The sequence below is a fragment of the Chelonoidis abingdonii genome, chromosome 6 (genome assembly GCF_003597395.2).
Source record: "Chelonoidis abingdonii isolate Lonesome George chromosome 6, CheloAbing_2.0, whole genome shotgun sequence".
Taxonomy (NCBI): domain Eukaryota; kingdom Metazoa; phylum Chordata; order Testudines; family Testudinidae; genus Chelonoidis; species Chelonoidis abingdonii.
This window is the reverse complement of record NC_133774.1, coordinates 122,918,534-122,938,789: the sequence shown is the minus strand read 5'-3', so window position 1 is coordinate 122,938,789 and position 20,256 is coordinate 122,918,534. Positions and strand designations below refer to the sequence as shown.

General features: G+C 46.3%; 1 protein-coding gene across 1 annotated transcript in view; it reads left to right on the top strand.

Annotated features, from left to right (window-relative positions):
* The window catches only part of SHOC1 (shortage in chiasmata 1), a 113,108-nt gene that overhangs the window by 79,673 nt on the left and 13,179 nt on the right, over nt 1-20,256 (top strand). Inside the window, exons 19-22 of the mRNA XM_075067504.1 lie at nt 1,429-2,267; nt 7,147-7,377; nt 7,464-7,682; nt 9,367-9,442. Coding sequence (XP_074923605.1) covers nt 1,429-2,267; nt 7,147-7,377; nt 7,464-7,682; nt 9,367-9,442 — 1,365 coding nt within the window. The remainder of the gene's footprint in view (nt 1-1,428; nt 2,268-7,146; nt 7,378-7,463; nt 7,683-9,366; nt 9,443-20,256) is intronic.

Genomic DNA, 20,256 nt, shown 5'->3' with positions numbered 1-20,256 from the left:
GGGGGAAAGGGTTTACTTTCCTTGTGTTAAGATCCAGAGGATCTGGGTCTTGGGGTTCCCCAGGCAAGGTTTTGGGGGGACCAGAGTGTACCCGGCACTGGAATTCCTGGTTAGTGGCAGCACTACAGGTATTAAGCTGGTAATTGAGCTTATGCTGGTACCCCATCTTTTGAACGCTAAGGTTCAGAGTGGGGAATTATACCATGACACCTGTAAAAGTACAGTACAGGTATGCTAAAGAAAAAGTGCCAGGATGAAAAACAGCTTAAATTCAGTGTACCTTAGTAACAATGAGGTGCCGAACAGTCTATTTTTAGACTACAACTGAGGGGAGAAATAGATACAGTAGCTCAGCTGAAAAGTATGGTAAACTCGTGCAAATTGTAAGGATTTACACTGCCACAAACAAGTTAACAAGAGATCTCCTCTATGTAGTTCTATAGAAATCTACCAATACAGAGGATTATATAACTCAGGGGATTTGTAATGGTGTAATGTAAAGTGCTTTGCAGTTCTATGTTGCTAGTTGAGATTTACTCCCAGTGGGCTGTGTTAAAAAAATATTGTTGATCTGACAGCTATTTGGGGGCTTATGTGAAATGAGATGGTGGTCCATTTTCTTCTCCTACAGTGCTGCTTAAAGTTAAAATGTGTAGGGAGAATGTGGGCTCTCTGCTGTTGGCAAAAAGGAAGGGCCTCTGAGAAGCTGCAGAACTAAAGAGTGAGCTTATTGAGTGAGAACATGGGACTGGAAAATCAAGTGTTTACAGGTTTGTAGGATGAGGTGGATATCTGGCAGCTCTAGAATATTGATGCTGAGCCTTTTCTGTTCCTCACAATCAAAATGGGTTCCCCACGCCTCTGAAATTCACATCAGTGGTGATGTGGATTGGATTGGAAGGAGGGAGGGAAAGAGAAAAGGCCTGAAAGAATGAGATATGGGATGACCCACAGTCGAGATAGGAAGTCCAACACGGACAGAGGAAGGAAGAAGAGTTCATCCTGGGAAGTCAGGGAATGGCATCTGATTGGAACAAAGGTGAGGCTGTAAGTGTAACCTGGCCCATACAACAGAGTCCTCATAGGCTGCAGATTGATTTAGGAGACAAAGGCCTGGCTAAGTGAGAGGAGAGTTAGTCATGGCAGCTGACATGGGCAAGAACTGGCCCAAATTGGGGCTTCTATAAGGAAGCTCTCACTTGTAAGGCCTTTGCCTTCTTGCTTTACTGGTAAAGGGAGCCAAAAACTGTCTGTCCTTGCTGTGTCTCTAAGGTAGAATAGGAGAAGAGAAAACTATGACAAAAAGAATGATCAGTAAGTAATTTTCCTTTATCGTCCCAACTCAATTTTAAAAATGATTGAAAGCTTTAAAATATGGTCTGCATTAAAAATGCTTTTTACATTGGATTACTGCATTTCTCTATCTAGTGTCCAGCAAGGATACAGAGGAGAGCTTAACAATTCCCATCAGTAAGGAAGTTTATGAAATCCTCACAAGAAGAGAGAGCTGTCTATGTGACCTCACTGAAAAGAAGTTTGGTTGCATGTCTCTCCTTAAGAGTATAAGATGTCCCCTTGAAGTATACAGGAAAAGCCTGAAGGAAGGAATTGAAATATCTGTTTGGATGAATGATATGACAAGACATAATGCTGATGCTTTGGTGAATGCAGCCAATGAACATCTGGACCATATTGGAGGCCTTGCTCTTGCCCTGGTGAAAGTTGGTGGGCCAGAAATTAAGCAAGAGAGTAAATGTTATATCGATCGCCATGGACCACTCACCACTGGCCAAATTGCAGTGACAGGTGGAGGCAGGCTTTCTTGTAAGAAAGTTATCCACACAGTAGGTCCAAGATGGTCTGCAAATGAAAGTGAGAGATGTTGTCACATGCTTGAGACAGCCATTATAAATGTCCTGAAATATGTTAATGCTCCAGAGAATAATATAAAGTCTGTTGCAATCCCTGCAGTAAGCTCAGGAATTTTTGGCTTCCCACTAGATTTATGTGCTCATGTGATCGTACGGACTATAAAGAATTTTGTTGAGCTAGCTCCATTATTTGACTGGTTCAAAGAAATCCACTTGGTGAACGTTGCTGAGCCCACAGTTGCAGCAGTGAAAAAGGCCTGTGAAGAGTTGCTGGGCAGGAGTGACATCAACTCACTTCAGGAGACTCCACCAGCTTCAGCAAAGTGTCTTCCAGATTCCATCACAATCAATGGTCTTTGCCTACACATCATAAGAGGACATATTGAAGATCAGCAAGTAAGTCTTCATGGTGGAGCATGAAGGCCCTGATCTTGTGAAGTGTTGAGCATGGAGTTGCATCCCAGCACCTTGCAGGATTGGACAGTAAGATTAGAAGGCATGTTGTATTGATCCAGTAAATGTGCATCTTGTCCTCTTGCCTCTAGCTACCCAATATTAGAATCAGTGGGCCAATACATTATATGCACAGGTATCTTCTTATAATATGACTCTTGAGTTATGAAAAGTGTGAGTGAGCTCTGTTATGAGAGAATAGGAGAAAACAAAAGAGTCAGGACAGTCGATAGAATAAAGTTATCATAGAAGATTAGGGTTGGAAGAGACCTCAGGAGGTCATCTAGTCCAATCCCCTGCTCAAAAAAGGACCAACACCAACTAAATCATCCCAGCTAGGGCTTTGTCAAGCCGGATCTTAAAAACCTCTAAGGATGACCAGCTCCCTAGGTAACCCATTCCAGCGCTTCACCACCCTCCTAGTGAAATAGTGTTTCCTACTATCCAACTTAGACCTCTCACATTGCAATTTGAGACCATTGCTCCTTGTTCTGTCATCTGCCACCACTGAGAACAGTTGAGCTCCATCCTCTTTGGAATCCCCCTTCAGGTAGTTGAAAGCTGCTATCAAATCCTCCCTCACTCTTCTCTTCTGAAGACTAAACAAGCCCAGTTCCCCTCAGACTCTACTCATAAGTCATGTGCCCCAGCTCCCTAATCATTTTCATTGCCCTACGCTGGATTCTCTCCAATTTGTCCACATCTTTTCTGTAGTGGGGGGTCCAAAACTGGATGCAATACTACAGATGTGGCCTCACCAGTGCCGAATAGAGGGGAATAATCACTTCCCTCAATCTGATGGCAGTGCTTGTACTAATGCAGCCCAATATGCTGTTAGCCTTCTTCGCAACAAGGGCACATTGCTGACTCATATGCAGCATCTCATCCACTGTAACCTCGAGGTCCTTTTCTGCAGAACTGCTGCTTAGCCAGTTGGTCCCCAGCCTGTAGCAGTGCATGGGATTCTTCTATCCTAAGTGCAAGACTCTGAACTTGTCCTTGTTGAACCTCATCAGATTTCTTTTGGCCCAATCCTCCAACTTGTCTAGGTCACTCTGGACCCTATCCCTATCCTCCAGCATATCTACCTCTCCCCCCAGCTTAGTGTCAGAACTTGCTGAGGGTGCAATCTATCCCATCATAAAGATCATTAAAAAAGATGTTGAACAAAACTGGCCCCAGGACTGACGCTTGGGGCACTTGACTTGATACCGGCTGCCAACTAGACATCGAGCCATTGAACACTACACATTGAGCCCGACAATCTAGCCAGCTTTCTATCCATCTTATAGTCCATTCATCCAAGCCATACTTTTTTAACTTGCTGGCAAGAATACTGTGGGAGACTGTATCAAAAGCTTGGCTAAAGTCAAGATATATCATGTCCACTGCTTTCCCCATATCCACAGAGCCACTTATCTCATCATAGAAGGCAATCAGGTTGGTCAGGCATGACTTGCCTTTGGTGAATCCATGTTGACTGTTCTGATCACCTTCCTATCGTTCAAGTGCTTCAAAATGGTTTCCTTGAGGACATGCTCCATGATTTTTCCAGGAACTGAGATGACACTGACCGATCTGTAGTTCCCCGGTTTCTCCTTCTTCCCTTTTTTAAAGATGGGCACTATATTTGCCTTTTTCCAATCATCCAGCATCTCCCCCGATTGTCACGAGTTTTCAAAGATAATGGCCAATAGCTCTGCAATCACATCAGCCAACTCCTGTAGAACCCTCAGATGCATTAGATCTGGACCCATGGATTTGTGTATGTCCAGCTTTTCTGAATAGTTCTTAACCTGTTTGTTCACCACTGAAGGCTGCTCACCTCCTCCCCATACTGCGTTGCCCAGGACAGCAGTGTGGAGCTGACCTTGTCTGTGAAGACTGAGGCAAAAAAAGCATTGAGTACTTCAGCTTTTTCCACATCATCTGTCACTAGGTTGCCTCCCCCATTCAGTAAGGGTCACACACTTTCCCTGACATTTTTCTTGTTGCTAACATACCTGTAGAAATCCTGCTTGTTACCCTTCACATACCTTGCTAGCTGCAACTCCAGTTGTGTTTTGACCTTCCTGATTACATCCCTGCATGCTCGAGAAATATTTTTATACTCCTCCCTAGTCATCTGACCTCGTTTCCACTTCTTGCAAACTTCCTTTTTGTGTTTAAGCTCACTGAACCAAGCTGGTTACCTGCCATATTTGCTATTCTTTCTGCACATCGGGATGGTTTGTTCCTGTGCCCTCAATAAGGCTTCTTTAAAATACAGCCAGCTTTCCTGAACTCCTTCCCCCCTCATATTAGCTACTCTCCTTTCTTCCTTTTGTGAGGATCCTGAACTCAACCATCTCATGGTCACTGCTGCCCAGGTTGCCACCCACTTCTACTTCCCCTACCAATTCTTCCCTGTTTGTAAGCAGCAGGTCAAGAGGAGAACGGCCCCTGGTTGATTCCTCCAGTACTTGTACCAGGAAGTTGTCCCCAACACTCTCCAAAAACTTCCTGGATTGTCTGTGCACCACTGTATTGCTCTCCCAGCAGATGTCAAAGTGATTGAAGTCCCCCATTAGAACCAGGACATTAACATTTACTTTTTTTATGTAATATTTTAATAGTTACCTTTTTTTTTCATGTATCCCCTAGAAGTTTACTCTCCTAGCTCCTTTCGCATCAGGCAAAAGTGTTGTAAGCAAGACACGAGAAGTAATTCTTCCATTCTACTCTGCACTGATTAGGCCTCAGCTGGAATATTGTGTCCTGTTCTGGACACCACGTTTCAGAAAAGATGTGGACAAGTTGGAGAAAGTCCAGAGACGAGCAACAAAAGTGATTAAAGGTCTAGAACAGGGGTAGGCAACCTATGGCACAGATGCCGAAAGCGGCACGCAAGCTGATTTTCAGTGGCACTCACATTGCTTTGGTCCTGGCCACCGGTCCAGGGGGCTCTGCATTTTAATTTAATTTTAAATGAAGCCTCTTAAACATTTTTAAAACCTTATTTACTTTGCATACAACAATAGTTTAGTTATATATTATAGACTTAGAGAAAGAGAGCTTCTAAAAATGTTAAAATGTATTACTGGCATGCGAAACCTTAAATTAGAGTGAATAAATGAAGACTCAGCACAGCACTTCTGAAAGGTTGCCAACCCCTGGTCTAGAAAATATGACCTATGAGGGAAGATTGCAAAAATTGGGTTTGTTTAGTCTGGAAAGGAGAAGACTGAGAGGGGACATAACGGTTTTCAAGTACATAAAAGGTTGTGACAAGGAGGAGGGAGAAGAATTGTTCTTCTTAACCTTTGTGTCTAGGACAAGAAGCAATGGGATTAAATTGCAGCAAAGGGGGTTTAGGTTGGACATTAGGAAAAACTTCCTGTCAGGGTGGTTAAGCGCTGGAATAAATTGCCGAGGGAGGTTGTGGAATCTCCCTCATTGGAGATTTTTAAGAGCAGGTTAGACAAACACCTGCCAGGGATGGTCTAGATAATACTCAGTTCTGCCATGAGTGCAGGGGACTGGACTAGATGATCTCTCAAGGTCCCTTCCAATCCTATGATTCTATGATCCTGCTTTTTTTTTTATTTCTGGAATGGGATGAATGCTCCTCTCTCACTATTGAGGCATTCAGCATATACTGCAGCAGTTGAAGATATTTTCTAAAAACAATGTAAATATCATCTTTAACCAGAATGTGATTTAAATAGACTTATTTCACTTATTCTAACTGGAAAATCTGGTAAAAAATATGGCAATCCTAGTTCTGGGCAAACCAAAAAGGGTGATTAGACTGGAAGCTGCATCACAGCTTTAATGATAGCCTGTTTCTAACAAATACTGTATTTTTCAGAATATTCCATACCTTGTGTGTTAAAGAAACATCTTGACTCGTTATGAAGTTTGTTTTTATAGATGTGGAAATAAAGGGAATTTCTTCGATGGGGAAGAAATTCTATCAGCTGACTATAAAAAGTTATATTCCTTCCGAGCAGCTGAATGGGTATAGCCTAGAGCCTTGTATTTTTACTTACTCTTAAACAATCAAGCTAAGGTTCAACTCATTATTTCTGTGGTCAAAATACCATAAGCAAAAGTTTTACATTTCACAAATTCAGTTCCAAATTACAGCAGCCCTAGGGAGTACGTGATGGGCAGAAGGAGAAAGCTCAGAGATTTCCATCCTCCCATAGTGCTCCTGCACAGAAGGCAGACATAATTTTGCAATTCCTCCTGAGTACACAAGATGGTGAGGACTATTAGTGTGGCTGGCAGTGCTTACTGCTCTAAGGCTACATCTACACTACGCATCATTGTCAGTGGCATGTAGGCTACGTGTAGCTGTGTGCCACACTGAAAAGCCTGTTGTATCCAACACCTGCTGCAGTGCGTAGCTACTCCTGTCAACGAAAGGCTCTGGCAGGCGGAGACAGAGGGGAAAAGCTTCTGCAACTAAAAATACCAGTGTAGATAGGGAGGCACAGCTTGGGTGAGTAGAAAGCATGTAAGGGATGTGCTTGGGTACATATCCACACCCTTCAACTATGTTTTGTACTAGTCTACACGCCTCACCAGCTACACTGCAAGTTATGGGCTGGGGGGAGGGGAGTAATTCTGGTATGTGTTCTACATGCTGCCGAAAGAAGCATGCAGTGAAGATGTACCTTAAAAGGGGAAGTGTCTGGGTGGGGTGGAGGTTTTAATAAGGAAAAACTTCACCAGCTGCACAGGTACATTTGAAGTGGGGATCTGACTGCAGTGCAGGTAAAATATGCATTTAGCTGAAATAAAATATACTGAGAGCGTGTGTGTTCTTTTCTTCCAGACTGCAGTCATTGTTAATTCTGTGGTCATGAATGATGATCTCTCAAGAGGAAACCTTTCAAGAGCAATTCTAGAAAAAGCAGGCCTATCTCTTCAGAAGGAATTTCTATTTGAGCTACAAAAACTTCCTCCATATTGTGAGAAATTCATATTGACAAAAGGATACAATCTTGCCTGCAAGTCTGTGCTCCACATAGTATGGTCCTCACAAAGCAGCAGTGATTCACGCAAGGTGACATTCAGCTACAATGGATTTTCACTTCTCTTTCAGGTCAAAAAGTAAAGTGAAGTCTAAAAACTCTCTCTTTTTTCCTGCAGGGACTAAAAACTGCAATGTCAAGATGTTTGCTTAAGATTCAGGAGTATCAACTTCCCTCAATTTCCTTCCCTGCAATTGGGACTGGAGTGTTAAATTTGCCAAATGATGAAGTGGCAGATATTATGATCGATGAAGTTTTAAGCTTTGCAAAGGAACATCCTTGGAAGAAGACAGATGTGTATTTTGTGATCAATCCAAATGACAGTTATGCCTTTAAGGTAAAACATTTAGCATTAACTATAAGTAGAAGAAACCACAATATTCATGAAGAAAGTTTCTGTGTATTGCTACAAGCTAAAGTACTTCATATACCAAACTAGACATAACATTTGTAAAAATAGATAGCAAGCCTCTGGTATATGTCTTGGAGCTGGTAGGGAGTATACAGTGAAGGTGCTGCTCCCCACTTAGTGTGGACTTTCTACTGAAGTTATTCACGGGAAATACATTTAGCAAATTCTGTCACATCATCTCCTGTAGCAATGTATTGTCACAAAGGGCTTGGCCTTCCATGGTAGAAAAGGCTGTAGACAGGAGGCCAAATTCTCTGTTGGTGATTTCAATGGAACTGTATTAGTTTATGCCAGCAGAGAATTTGGACCAGGTGATTTATATATGGCTGTTTTAGATATCCATATATTATAAAAATATAAGATTTGATCCTGTTCTCTTGAACCTAAAGCTCCCACTGACTTCAGCAGGTGAGGAGTGAACCTGTATACTGTAGCAAAAGAAACATACAGAGCAATAGCATGTGGACTGGCAAAAAAGGCAACATTTATTCTCTTGTTTCTGCTCTGAAAGGCTAACATGGACAATTGAATCGTACTCAGGACCAAATTCAGGTGTGAAGTGTAATGTGGTGTCAGTAACTGAGCGTAAGGGAGTCTGAGTGTAACTTACGTGCTGAAGGATAGAAAAAAGGGGTAGCCATACCTGACTCCTTCTTCCTTCCATACACCATCTCTTCCATGCCATTGATATATAGGTTACATTAATTTTGACTCCTAGGTTCAAATAAACCAACTTACACCGACTTATTGACAGGTAACTTACAGCATCTTGCTTGTAAACTCTGAAGTTGCCCCTCAGTTTTAGAAGTGTTTACAATAAGAATTTCCAAGTTTAATTAATTTACTTTTTTTCATCTATGCTGTAGACCTGCTTCTTCACCTTTTTGTCAGTATAGTTCAGTGTAAAATCTTATTTTCTAATGTAGTATTAATTTACAATGTACTTTTCTTGGTATTGTCTGAAGATGATTTTTATCATTTTTCCATATGCCAGAACTCTGACAAATTATATTTGGTTATCATTTGTCTCTCTGTTCCCCTGGACCACATGCTCACACTGCCAGTTGTTTCACTGATGTCCCAAAGCCTGTCCTCTCCCCGCCAAAGGCCTTCGAGGCTAAAAAACAACATGAATGTTGTATTTTCACTGCTCAGGGATGCCAGTCTGCAGGAAGCCCAAACCTACTGCACAGCACAGAACAGTGCTTTCCACATGAGGCTATGGAGAGGAACTTTGTGACTGTGAGTTAGGTAGGGGGATAGTCAGTGCATCTATGCACAGCACGGATCCATCAGCATAAAACTGCAAGCAAAAGAGAGCAATGGGCAGCCTCTACTCCTGCCCATAAGCTGAAATAGCTGCCATAGCCTGGCTGCCTGAGTTCCCCACATACTACCTGCAGATGGAATTGGAGAGGATACCATCCATGTCCCTGTACAAAACCCCGGAACCAGGCTTGGCACAAGAAACCAGCATTAGGCTCTGTGTGAAAGAAGACTGACTAAAATTGCTTACCTAACAGAAATCTGGAGAGACAGACTCTGTTCATTTGTTAGTGGTTTGATACATAGCTAGCTGTGAACTGATTCTAAATCTTTCTTTTTCAAGGCTTTTCAAACCAAGTTTGAATCAGCAAAAAACAAACTGATAGAAGACATGGAATGCAACAAAAGTGATGATTTGCGTAAGTAAGAAGCAGAAAGGGTGAATAAGGTTCTGAAAATTATATTCTCCTAATAATTATCTATTATCTGGAGGTGAAGCTATCACACAAGAGCTCTGCATTTAATTTTTTATTCTGTTTCATTGCGTGTCAAACTGGGTGATAAGAGGGAGAAAACAACAAGACTGGTTTGGGTATAATGGGGAAAATGTGTTACCTCTTCTAAAGCTGTGTTTTGCAGAACTTCTTTTAGTGTTCTAATAATATTTAATTAGACCGCTTTTGACTTTTATCAGATTCTCATTCATGTAAACAAAAATCTAACTGTTGAGCTAACTATTCAGTTCTTCATCTACTTTGCAGTCTTTTGTCCCTTGAAAGACCCATGTCATTCACCCTAATGTTATCAGGGGTTATGTGTGAGATGCTGAGAATAGAACTGATCTTAGGGTTTGGTAGCTCAAAAGGAGGATTTCTTAACTGTGGATACAGACTGGAGGAAGCCAAACTATCACAGTTATCAATTATTCTCTCAAATCAATCATCTTTATCCCAGTTCCTTCTATTTAAGGATATGATAAATTGTTGACATAGAAGGTTCTAACTGTTGTGCTTTGGCACCTTTTTTCCAGCTTATGCAAACAGGACTTGTCATACCAGGCTCAGGTCCTTGCTCCCCCTACCAATCTTTGGGTAGTTGATGCTTCAAAGGAAGATGACCCTTCTGGGCTCCAATAATTGTGCAGTGCCTTTTCTGAAGCAAGAGGAGTTCCTTTCTGATCCTGAAGCACAAGTTTTAATCACCCTTGTGTAAACTGACTACAAGTCTAGTTAGTGGCCATGAAATTATCTAACCAGTTCTCTCCTCAGCCTAGTTAATTGTCACTGATCCAGTGAACAAAAATAAACTTTAAACATTTCAGATCAAGAGAAAGACCAACAGAACCCTTTGTTCTTCTTCGAGTGATTGCTCATATCCATTCCAGTTAGGTGTGCGCGCCGCGCATGCACGTTCATTGGAAGATTTTTACCCTAGCAACTCCGGTGGGTCGGCAGGTCGCCCCCTGGAGTGGCGCTGCTATGGCGCCTGATATATACCCCTGCCGGCCCGTCCGCTCCTCAATTCCTTCTTACCACCGTGTCGGTTGTTGGAACTGTGGAGCGCGGCATAGCTGTCCTCCACGTACCTAGCTTCTCCTTGTTCACTCATTGTATATAGTTATCGTTAGTGTATAGAGTAATTAGTTCATAGCTGTCAATCAGTTATTGTATATAGTTCAGCGGGTTCAGGCTCTAGCCCTTCCACGCACCCGGTGTCCGGGCTCATGCCCGGTTCGCCGGGATTCAAGCCGTGCTCGGCCTGTAAAAAGCCGATGCCCAAGAGCGATCCCCACGACGCCTGCCTAAAGTGCCTGGGAGAATCGCACGAATCTGAGAAGTGCCGCATTTGTAAGGCCTTTAAGCCGCGGACCAAGAGGGAGAGAGACCATCGTTTAAAGACTGTCCTTATGGAGGCGGCTCTTAACCCACCTTCCTCGGCACCGAGTGCCGACACCACTCCGGCACCGGATCGCGCCGGCACCGCGAAGACGCCTCGGCACCAGCCTTCCCTGGCGCAGGGTCCCGACCGAAGAACATCAGCTTCCTCTACTCCTGCAAAGCAGGCTTTTGCGGACCGCCCGGCACCGACTCCTGCCGCAGTCCCGACGCCAGTGATACCATTGACTCTGGCCCCAAGAGGTCCGTCAAGTCCGGTCTTGGAGAGCTCCTCAGTGAGACCCGTGGTCAAGCTGACGGTCCCCTCTACGCCAGAAACATTCTCTTCGGCCAGGGACCTTATTACGATGACCGAGTCTGCTCTGCCTCAACTCCTGGCACCGCCGGTGCGAGTTCTTCAGTCTAGAGGCAAGCCTGCAGCCATGAGACCTCCGTCCCTGGAATCGGCGGGCCAGCACCGATCTCCACCTAGGTCCCAGCACTGCTCCAGGTCCCGTGGAAGATCTCGATCAAGGCGCCGCTCGCAGTCCCGGCACCGCTCACCACGGCGGTACCGGTCGTACTCGCGGCACAGATCCACCTCCCGGTACTCTCAGCACCGCTCCGGTTCTAGTCATCACTACCGGCACCGAGACTCCCGCAGCCGCTCGTGCCGTTGGCGTTCCCGATCCCGGTCGACCTCCCGGCACCGAGCTGGTGGCAGATCCCGGTCACGATCTCGGCACCGTTATGATTCCCGGTACCAGTCTCCGGCACCGAGGAGGTCTCCACCAACGGGGATGAGGACCCATACCAGCCTCGTTCAGCACCCCCCCAGCCGTCCCGCCAGCCATCTGTGTCCTCTCAGGCGGATAGCCTATATGCCCCGGACACAGACGTACCTGCTACCTTGTTCCACGAACCCCAGCCTCAAGAGCATGGACCGCAGCAGTGGGGGTTCTGGACGCCTTGGGCGTACCATCAAGCCCAAGGCCTTCAGCCGGGTTCCTCACGTTCCAATGTCTCAGAACACAGGGTCCCTGAGGCCACGATTTCCCGTCCTTCTCCCCCTCCCATGGAGGAAAGGTTGTCCCAGCCTCAGGACCCCGAGCCCCCTGCGGAGTCGGACGCAGTTCTTCAGGCAGAGCCCTCCGCAGACCCGCTCCTCCCAGGTCTCTCCTCTTCATCCTCCCCGGACGAGGCTGTGGCTGGAACATCATCTACCAGCCCGCCTCCGCTTGACCTTAGGGCACACCAGGACCTCCTCAGGTGTGTTGAACAGAACATGAACCTGCAGGCCGAGGAGGTCTCGGAGATACAAGATCCAGTGGTGGACATATTGTCAGCGGATGCCCCCACTAGGGTTGCCCTTCCGTTTATTAAAACCATTCAAGCTAACGCCACTACCATCTGGCAGTCTCCGGCTTCTGTTCCCCCCGCTGCACGAGGGGTGGAACGTAAATACATGGTCCCCTCAAAGGGGTATGAATACTTGTATGTCCACCCTCCCCCTTGTTCCCTCGTTGTCCAATCTGTGAACGAGAGGGAACGACATGGTCAGCAGGCCTCGGCCCCAAAATCCAAAGAGATGAGACGCATGGACTTACTCGGCCGAAAGGTCTACTCTGCGGTGGCCCTCCAACTCCGCGTCTCCAATCAGCAGGCCCTCCTTAGCCGCTGCAGCTATAACACCTGGGCCGCAGCGGACAAATTTAAGGAGCTGCTCCCTCAGGAAGCACGCCAGGAGTTCTCCGTGATCCTCGACGAGGGCAAAAAGGTCGCGAGAACTTCCCTACAGGCCTCCCTAGACACCGCGGACTCAGCTGCACGCACTCTGGCATCTGGAGTTACTATGCGCCATATCTCGTGGTTGCAGGTCTCCGGCCTCCGCCCAGAACTCCAGTATACCATTCAAGACCTCCCATTTGAAGGCCAAGGCCTGTTTTCTGACAAAACTGACCCTAGGCTGCAAAGCCTAAAAGACAATAGGGTCATTATGCACTCCCTAGGAATGCATACACCCGTAACCCAGCACAGACCCTTCCGGACACAGCAACAACACCGGCCTTACCCCCAACCCGGCAGAGGCAAGACTTCGCCAGACGGCAAGGCAGGAATGGTCACCACAGACAATCCAGCAACCAAGGAGGCCAGAACCAGAACCCCTCCAAGTCTTCTTCCGGGCCGAAACCTTCCTTTTGAAGGTGCGCCCAAGGGCATTGTACCAGTTTCGTTGATGGATCCGTCCCCTCCTTTTTCCAACCGTCTTTCCCTTTTCCTCCCTGCGTGGTCCCAGCTAACATCGGACCGCTGGGTCTTACACACGTTGGAACTTGGATATCACCTGCAATTTGTTTCAAACCCTCCCTCGTCCCTCTTCAGGGACCCCTCTCATGAGCAACTCCTCCTACAGGAGGTGCAAGTGCTCCTCGCCAAAGGAGCCATAGAGGAGGTTCCCGAGCTAGAGCGGGGCAAGGGGTTTTATTCCCGCTACTTTCTAATCCCCAAGGCGAAGGGAGGTCTCAGACCTATTCTCGATCTGAGGGAACTCAACAGATACCTAGTAAAGTTGGAGTTCCATATGGTATCCCTGGGGACCATTATCCCATCCCTGGATCCTGGAGACTGGTATGCCGCCCTCAACATGCAAGATGCCTACTTCCATATAGCCATCTTCCCACCACACAGGAGGTTCCTCCGGTTCATGGTCAACCGGCAACATTTCCAATTCGTGGTCCTCCCGTTTGGCCTATCTACAGCCCCAAGAGTGTTCACCAAGTGTATGGCTGTAGTCGTCACCCACCTTCGCCGCAGTCGTATACACATATTCCGATACCTAGACGACTGGCTTATCCGGGGGACTTCCGAGGCGCAAGTCCTCAGTCACATCCGCATTGTCAAGAACCTTTTCTTAAGCCTAGGTCTAATGATCAATGTGGAGAAATCGATGCTAATCCCCACACAGAGGATAGAGTTTATCGGCGCCACCCTGGACTCCACTCTTGTCAAAGCCTCTCTGCCTCTGTCGAGGTTCCAAACTATGGCAGCCATCATACGGAGACTGCAAGCAGTGCCCCTGACCTCGGTGCGCACCTGCCTTACCCTCCTGGGCCACGTGGCAGCCTGCATGTTCGTAACGAACTACGCAAGGCTTCGCCTAAGACCCCTCCAGTCCTGGCTCAACGCACAATACCGTCCGGCCAGAGATCCTATCGACATGATTGTCACCATTCCCCAGGACATCTTAGACTCCCTCCAGTGGTGGCTGGACCCTTCCGTGGTGTGTGTGGGGCTCCCGTTCCATCCGTCCCAACCCTCGATGTCCCTGACAACAGATGCCTCCTCCCTGGGTTGGGGGGCTCACCTCGGGCTCCTGCAAACCCAAGGCCTGTGGTCACCTCGCAAGCTAGCCCTCCACATCAACATCCAGGAGTTGAGAGCGGTCCGCCTTGCTTGTCAGACGTTCCGTCAGCATCTGCAGGGCCGTTGTGTCTCAGTATTCACCGACAACACGACTACCATATATTATATAAACAAGCAGGGTGGCACGAGATCCTCTCCCCTGTGTCAAGAGACCTTATGGCTTTGGGACTTCTGTATAGCCCATTCTATTCACCTCATCGCGTCCTTTCTCCCGGGGGTTCGAAACACGCTGGCGGATCATCTCAGCAGGTCCTTCCTTTCCCACGAATGGTCCCTTCGCCCGGACGTTGCTCTTTCGCTCTTCCGGAGGTGGGGGTTTCCCCGAATGGACCTCTTCACATCCCGTGAGAACAGGAAATGCCAGATGTTCTGCTCCTTTCAAGGCCTCTCACCAGGTTTGGTGGCGGACGCCTTCCTTGTTCCGTGGATGATGCACCTGCTCTATGCCTTTCCACCGTTTCCGCTCGTCCACAAGGTCCTATTGAAGGTGCGCAGGGACAAGGCCCGCTTGATCGTGATAGCTCCAGCGTGGCCCCGGCAGCACTGGTACTCCATGCTGCTGGACCTTTCCATAGCCGACCCTGTCCCTCTCCCCCCTCATGTGGACCTGATCACTTAGGACCACGGCAAGCTCCATCACCCGGACCTTCAATCGCTCCACCTCACGGCGTGGCTCTTGAGTGGCTGACCCGATCTGAGCTCCGTTGCTCTACCCCAGTGTGGCAGGTGCTCCTGGGCAGCAGGAAGCCTTCCACTAGAGCGACGTATTCGGCCAAATAGAAGTGTTTCACCTGCTGGTGCGCGGAACGGAACTTCCTGCCCACCAAGGTCTCCATTGCTAATATCTTAGACTACATCTGGTCCCTCAAGCAACAGGGCCTAGCGATATCATCTCTCCGGGTTCACCTAGCGCCATCTCCACCTTTCATCCGGGGAGGATGGCCGCTCAGTGTTCTCTCACCCTATGATGACTAGATTCCTTAAGGGCTTGGAGCGTCTCTACCCCCAGGTTCGCTGCCCTGCCCCTACGTGGGACCTTAACCTGGTTCTGACCAGGCTCATGTCCCCTCCATTTGAACCATTAGCGACTTGCTCCCTTCTCTACCTCTCATGGAAAACTGCTTTCCTGGTGGCCATCACATCAGCGAGACGGGTCTCGGAGCTTCGGGTCCTCACGGTAGACCCCCCGTATACTGTGTTCCACGGGGACAAGGTGCAGCTGAGGCCACACCCAGCCTTTCTCCCCAAGGTGGTATCGGTTTTCCATGTTAACCAGGAGATCTTCCTACCTGTCTTCTTCCCAAAACCCCATTCGACTCGCAGGGAGCAGCAGCTACACTCTACACCTCACTGGACGTCCGTAGGGCGCTTGCCTTTACATAGAGCGAACTAAGCCATTCCGCAAAACCCCCCAACTCTTTGTTGCGGTGGCTGAACGTGTCAAGGGGTTACCCATCTCCTCACAGAGGATTTCCTCGTGGGTAACGTCCTGCATCCGCGCCTGTTATGACTTGGCGCACACACCCTCGGGCCATGTGACTGCGCACTCCACCAGGGCTCAAGCCTCATCAGCTGCTTTCTTGCTCATGTGCCATTCAGGAAATCTGCCGGGCAGCGACCTGGTCTTCTGTCCATAACTTCTCCCACTACGCCCTGGTTCAGCAATCTAGGATGATGCAGCCTTCGCTCCGCTGTGTTGCACTCTGCGACATCTCTCTCTGACCCACCGCCTAGGTAAGGCTTGGGAATCACCTAACTGGAATGGATTATGAGCAATCACTCGAAGAAGAAAAGATTGGTTACTCACGTTTGTAACTGTTGTTCTTTGAGATGTATTGCTCATATCCTTCCACACCCGCTCTCCTTCCCCACTGTCGAGTAGCCGGCAGAGGAACTGAGGAGCGGTAGTGCCAGGCATGGGTTATACAGGCACTATAGCGCGCGCCATCCAGGGGCGACCTGCCGACCACTGGAGTTGCTAGGGTAAAAACTTCCGACAAACGGCATGCGCGGTGTGCACACCTAACTGGAATGGATATGAGCAACACATCTCGAGAACAACAGTTACAAAGGTGAGTAACCGTCTTTTAGGTATGGTGGGGCTTGATTCACCCCCTGCGACACACCCACCTCGGACGGAGGGAGGAAGTGCAATATCTCTGGGTTATGCTGTTGGAAGCAGACATAATCCAGGGCTGAACTGTGCCCTGTGTTGTGGTTTCTAATTAATCTGAAAAGGGTCCTGTGAAAATCATCAGCATTAGTTGATTTGAGAGAAAACCCGGCTAGGTTATAATGACAGCTTTATCAGAGGCCAGCTGCTGAGAGGAATGAACAACAGCTGTCCCTATTCAGCCTGGTGGTGATGAAAGTTGTTGTTTTTTTTTTCTCAGAGTTGACAAGCCCAGAAGTTTAGTGCACCTGACTTTAACGTTAAAAAAAATATATTAAACTTTGGGGACCCTGGCTGAGTGCATTTTAGCTACTCAGAGTTCCAGAGCTTATTGTATATGTTAAACTACACAGTAAAAACCTGCAACTGCAGAAGGCAGTGCCCTGTCTTTAGTTACCACTTTAAATAAGCAGTACAGTTTTGTTCACCTTTGGTTAGGGCCATTGCTACCAACTGCAATCAGTGGGAGTTGATGCCCAAAGTACTTCATGTGATTAGGCCCCTGGTGCCAAAGGGTAAATTTCAGTTCAAGGAGGTGAGGATGGTGTCTGGGGTACATTCCTTCCCCTTCTTGTAGGCAGGGGGGTTTTTTTGTGTTGTGTCTCCTTTTTCAAATTTGTGGGCAGCACTCCACCCATTACCATTTCCATCAGTGGACTCTTTATATCAAGCTAGATTGTTGTCATTTAAAACATATTCTAGCTAGCCATCCAACAGCCAGTGTGAGTGAAACACATTGATTTAGCATGGTTTACATCCTCCTTAAAAAAAAAAAACAGGGAGAACACAGATGTAGTTAAAATGCAAAAGGTACTCATTTATCCAGAGCCAACACCAAAGAAAGATTTAATAAAAGGCTTTTTGTAAGTAGACAGTGGTCCTCTCTTTCATTTTTCCCCTAGACTACAGTGTAATCTCTTAACACAAAAACTTTTTAACTAGAGACTTAAAAGCAACATTAACATTTCAGTCTGGTGTAATGTTTAATTTCATTATCTCCAGTATCTCCTGAAATAGCAACTTCTGCTTCAACCACCCATTAGAGGAATGTGGGGAAACATGAAAATGAAGAACAAGTTTTAAAATGGTTCCCAGAAGAACAGCTACCGTTTAATTTGACTTCAAAGAGAATGATGTTTATACATCTGGATTGGAAACTGTATTTATTAATTATTACTAGGGGCAAATCTGGTCACTTAAAATCAATGAGAATTAGGCCCTTGCGGGGGACTTTCAAAATGCAAAATTGAAAGTTAATGAGAGTTAGACACCCAACTGCATTTGTTCTTTAAAAATTACCCTTAGTGCCTGTCATAATACCCCATTCTGAACGTACCAGAAAGACAGTAAGGTTCCTTGAGCTGCGAGTCTCAAGGCTGCATATAGAGATTTTGTAACAACACTTGTGAACTTTTCAGTCTACAGATTGCACTTGTATAACTGACTTCGTTACAGGTCACACTCTGACAGACAAGCTAAATAGAGAATAAAAAATTGGAACCAAGCCATTGAACTTTGGCAACTGCTATGAAAACTGGAAGCAGCAAAAATATGGATTGAAGACATAATGCAAGCCCAGGAAGTCACCTTATTGTTATAGAAACAATCACATTTTAACCTAGCAAAAGAGAGCATGCAGAACTTTCTCATCTGCAGCGTTTTCGGTGTATCCATATTGGAAAAAGTGGTTGGTGGAAAAGCAAGATTAGAGATTCAAGGTCCTCCTGGTGCCATAATTGATGAGTGTTGTGATCGAAAACTTACTGTGTTATGTGCAAGAGAATAATAAACCAAACAAAGGAATGCCACAGTCAGAGGGTCAGTGAGTTAAGGGAATAAGAACAAATATGAAGCAGAGAATATAGTGCCAATCTATAAAAAGGAAAATAAAGACAACCCAGGAATTACTGACCTGTCAGCTTAATTTATGTACTCGGAAAGTAATGGAGAATAATTAATCAACCAATTTACAAACTCTAGAGAATAATAAGGTGATAAGTAAACATCAGCATGGATTGTCAAGAACAAATCATGTCAAACAAACCTGGATAGCTTCTTTGATAGCGTAACAGCCCTGTGGATAGGGGGGATGCAGTAGATGAGGTATATCTTGATTAAATAAAACTTTTGATACTATCTCGCATGACCTTCTCATAAATGAACTGGGGAAATGCATGTCTAATGGAGCTACTCTGAGTGGGTGCATAGAAGTTGGAAAGTCATTCCCAGAGAGGTAGTTATCAGTGGTTCACAGTCATGCTGGAGGGCATAACAGAATGGGTCTGCAGGGATCAGTTTGGGGTCCAGTTCTGTTCAATACTTCATCAGGCGACTTAGATATGGCATAGAGAGTACACTTATAAAGTTTCGGACGATACCAAGCTGGAGGGGTTGCAAGTGCTTTGGAGGAATAGGATTAAAATTCAAAATATCCTGACAAACTGGAGAAATGGTCTGAAGTAAACAGGGTGAAATTCAATAAGGACAAATGCAAAGTACTCATTTAGGAAGGAACAACAGTTGCACACATACAAAATGGGAAATGACTGCCTAGGAAGGAGTACTGCAAAAAGAGATTTGGGGGATCATAGTGAACCATAAGCTAAATGAATCAAACAGTCTAAACACGTTGCAAAAAAAGCAAAATCATTCTGGGATGCATTAGCAGGAGTGTTGTAAGCAAGACACAAGAAGTAATTTTTCGCTCTACTCAGTGCTGATTAGGCCTCAACTGGAGTATTGCTCCAGTTCTGGGCACCACATTTCGGAAATGTGGACAAACTGGAAAATCCAGAGAAGCAACAAAATGATTAAAGGTGTAGAAAACATGACCTATGAGGGAAGATTGAAGTTTAGTCAATCTTGTTAATTGTTTGTTAAGTCTGGAAAGGAGAAACTGAGAGGGGCGATAACAGTTTTTCAAGTATATAAAAGGTTGTTACAAGGAGGAGAGAGAAATTGTCCTTCTTAACCTCTGAAGGTAGTACAAGAAGCAATGGGCTTAAACTGCAGCAAAGGGTTTAGGTGACATTGGAAAAACTTTCTGTCAGTGGATTAAGCACTGGAATAAATTGCCTAGGGAGGTTGTGGAACCTCCATCATTGGAGATTTTTAAGATCAAGTTAAGACCAACACCTGTAATGGATGATCTAGATAAGTGGTCGCCAACGCTTTTTGTCTGGCCAGCGCCAGACAAAGGACCATGGCGGGGTGGAAGCATCCACCAAAATGCCACTGAATGCCGGATGCTCGACGCCCGGCCAGGACGCGGTGCATTTAGATGCCACCATGGGCAACCCGTTGGGACCCTTGTCTAGATATACTTAGTCCTGCCATGAGTGGAGGGGACGGACTAGATGACCTCTTGAGGTCCTTCCAGTCCTATGATCTTGTATGTGTGTTATCCATATTTAGATGAGCTCGTACTTCTTCTTCGAGTGATGCTTATGTGTATTCCGCGTAGTGTGTGCGTGCTTCTCCACGTGCACTGAGGCGGAAGTTTTTCCCTTAGTAGTACCTTTACGGGGGGGGACATGCTGCGACCCCTGGAGTGGCACCTCTATATCGCTCTAAGGGGAGCTGCGCACTCCCCCACCCTCAATTCCTTCTTGCCACTAGTGAAGGTAATTGGAACTTCGTGCCCCAGCTTTGCTTCAGCTTCTTAGTTAGCCTTAATAGTACAGTTCTTCCAATATTAATAGTTTTCCAATTTAGTCGTCTGGGCTCAGGGGATGCCCCGTGCGTCCGGCTTCAAGTTATGTGA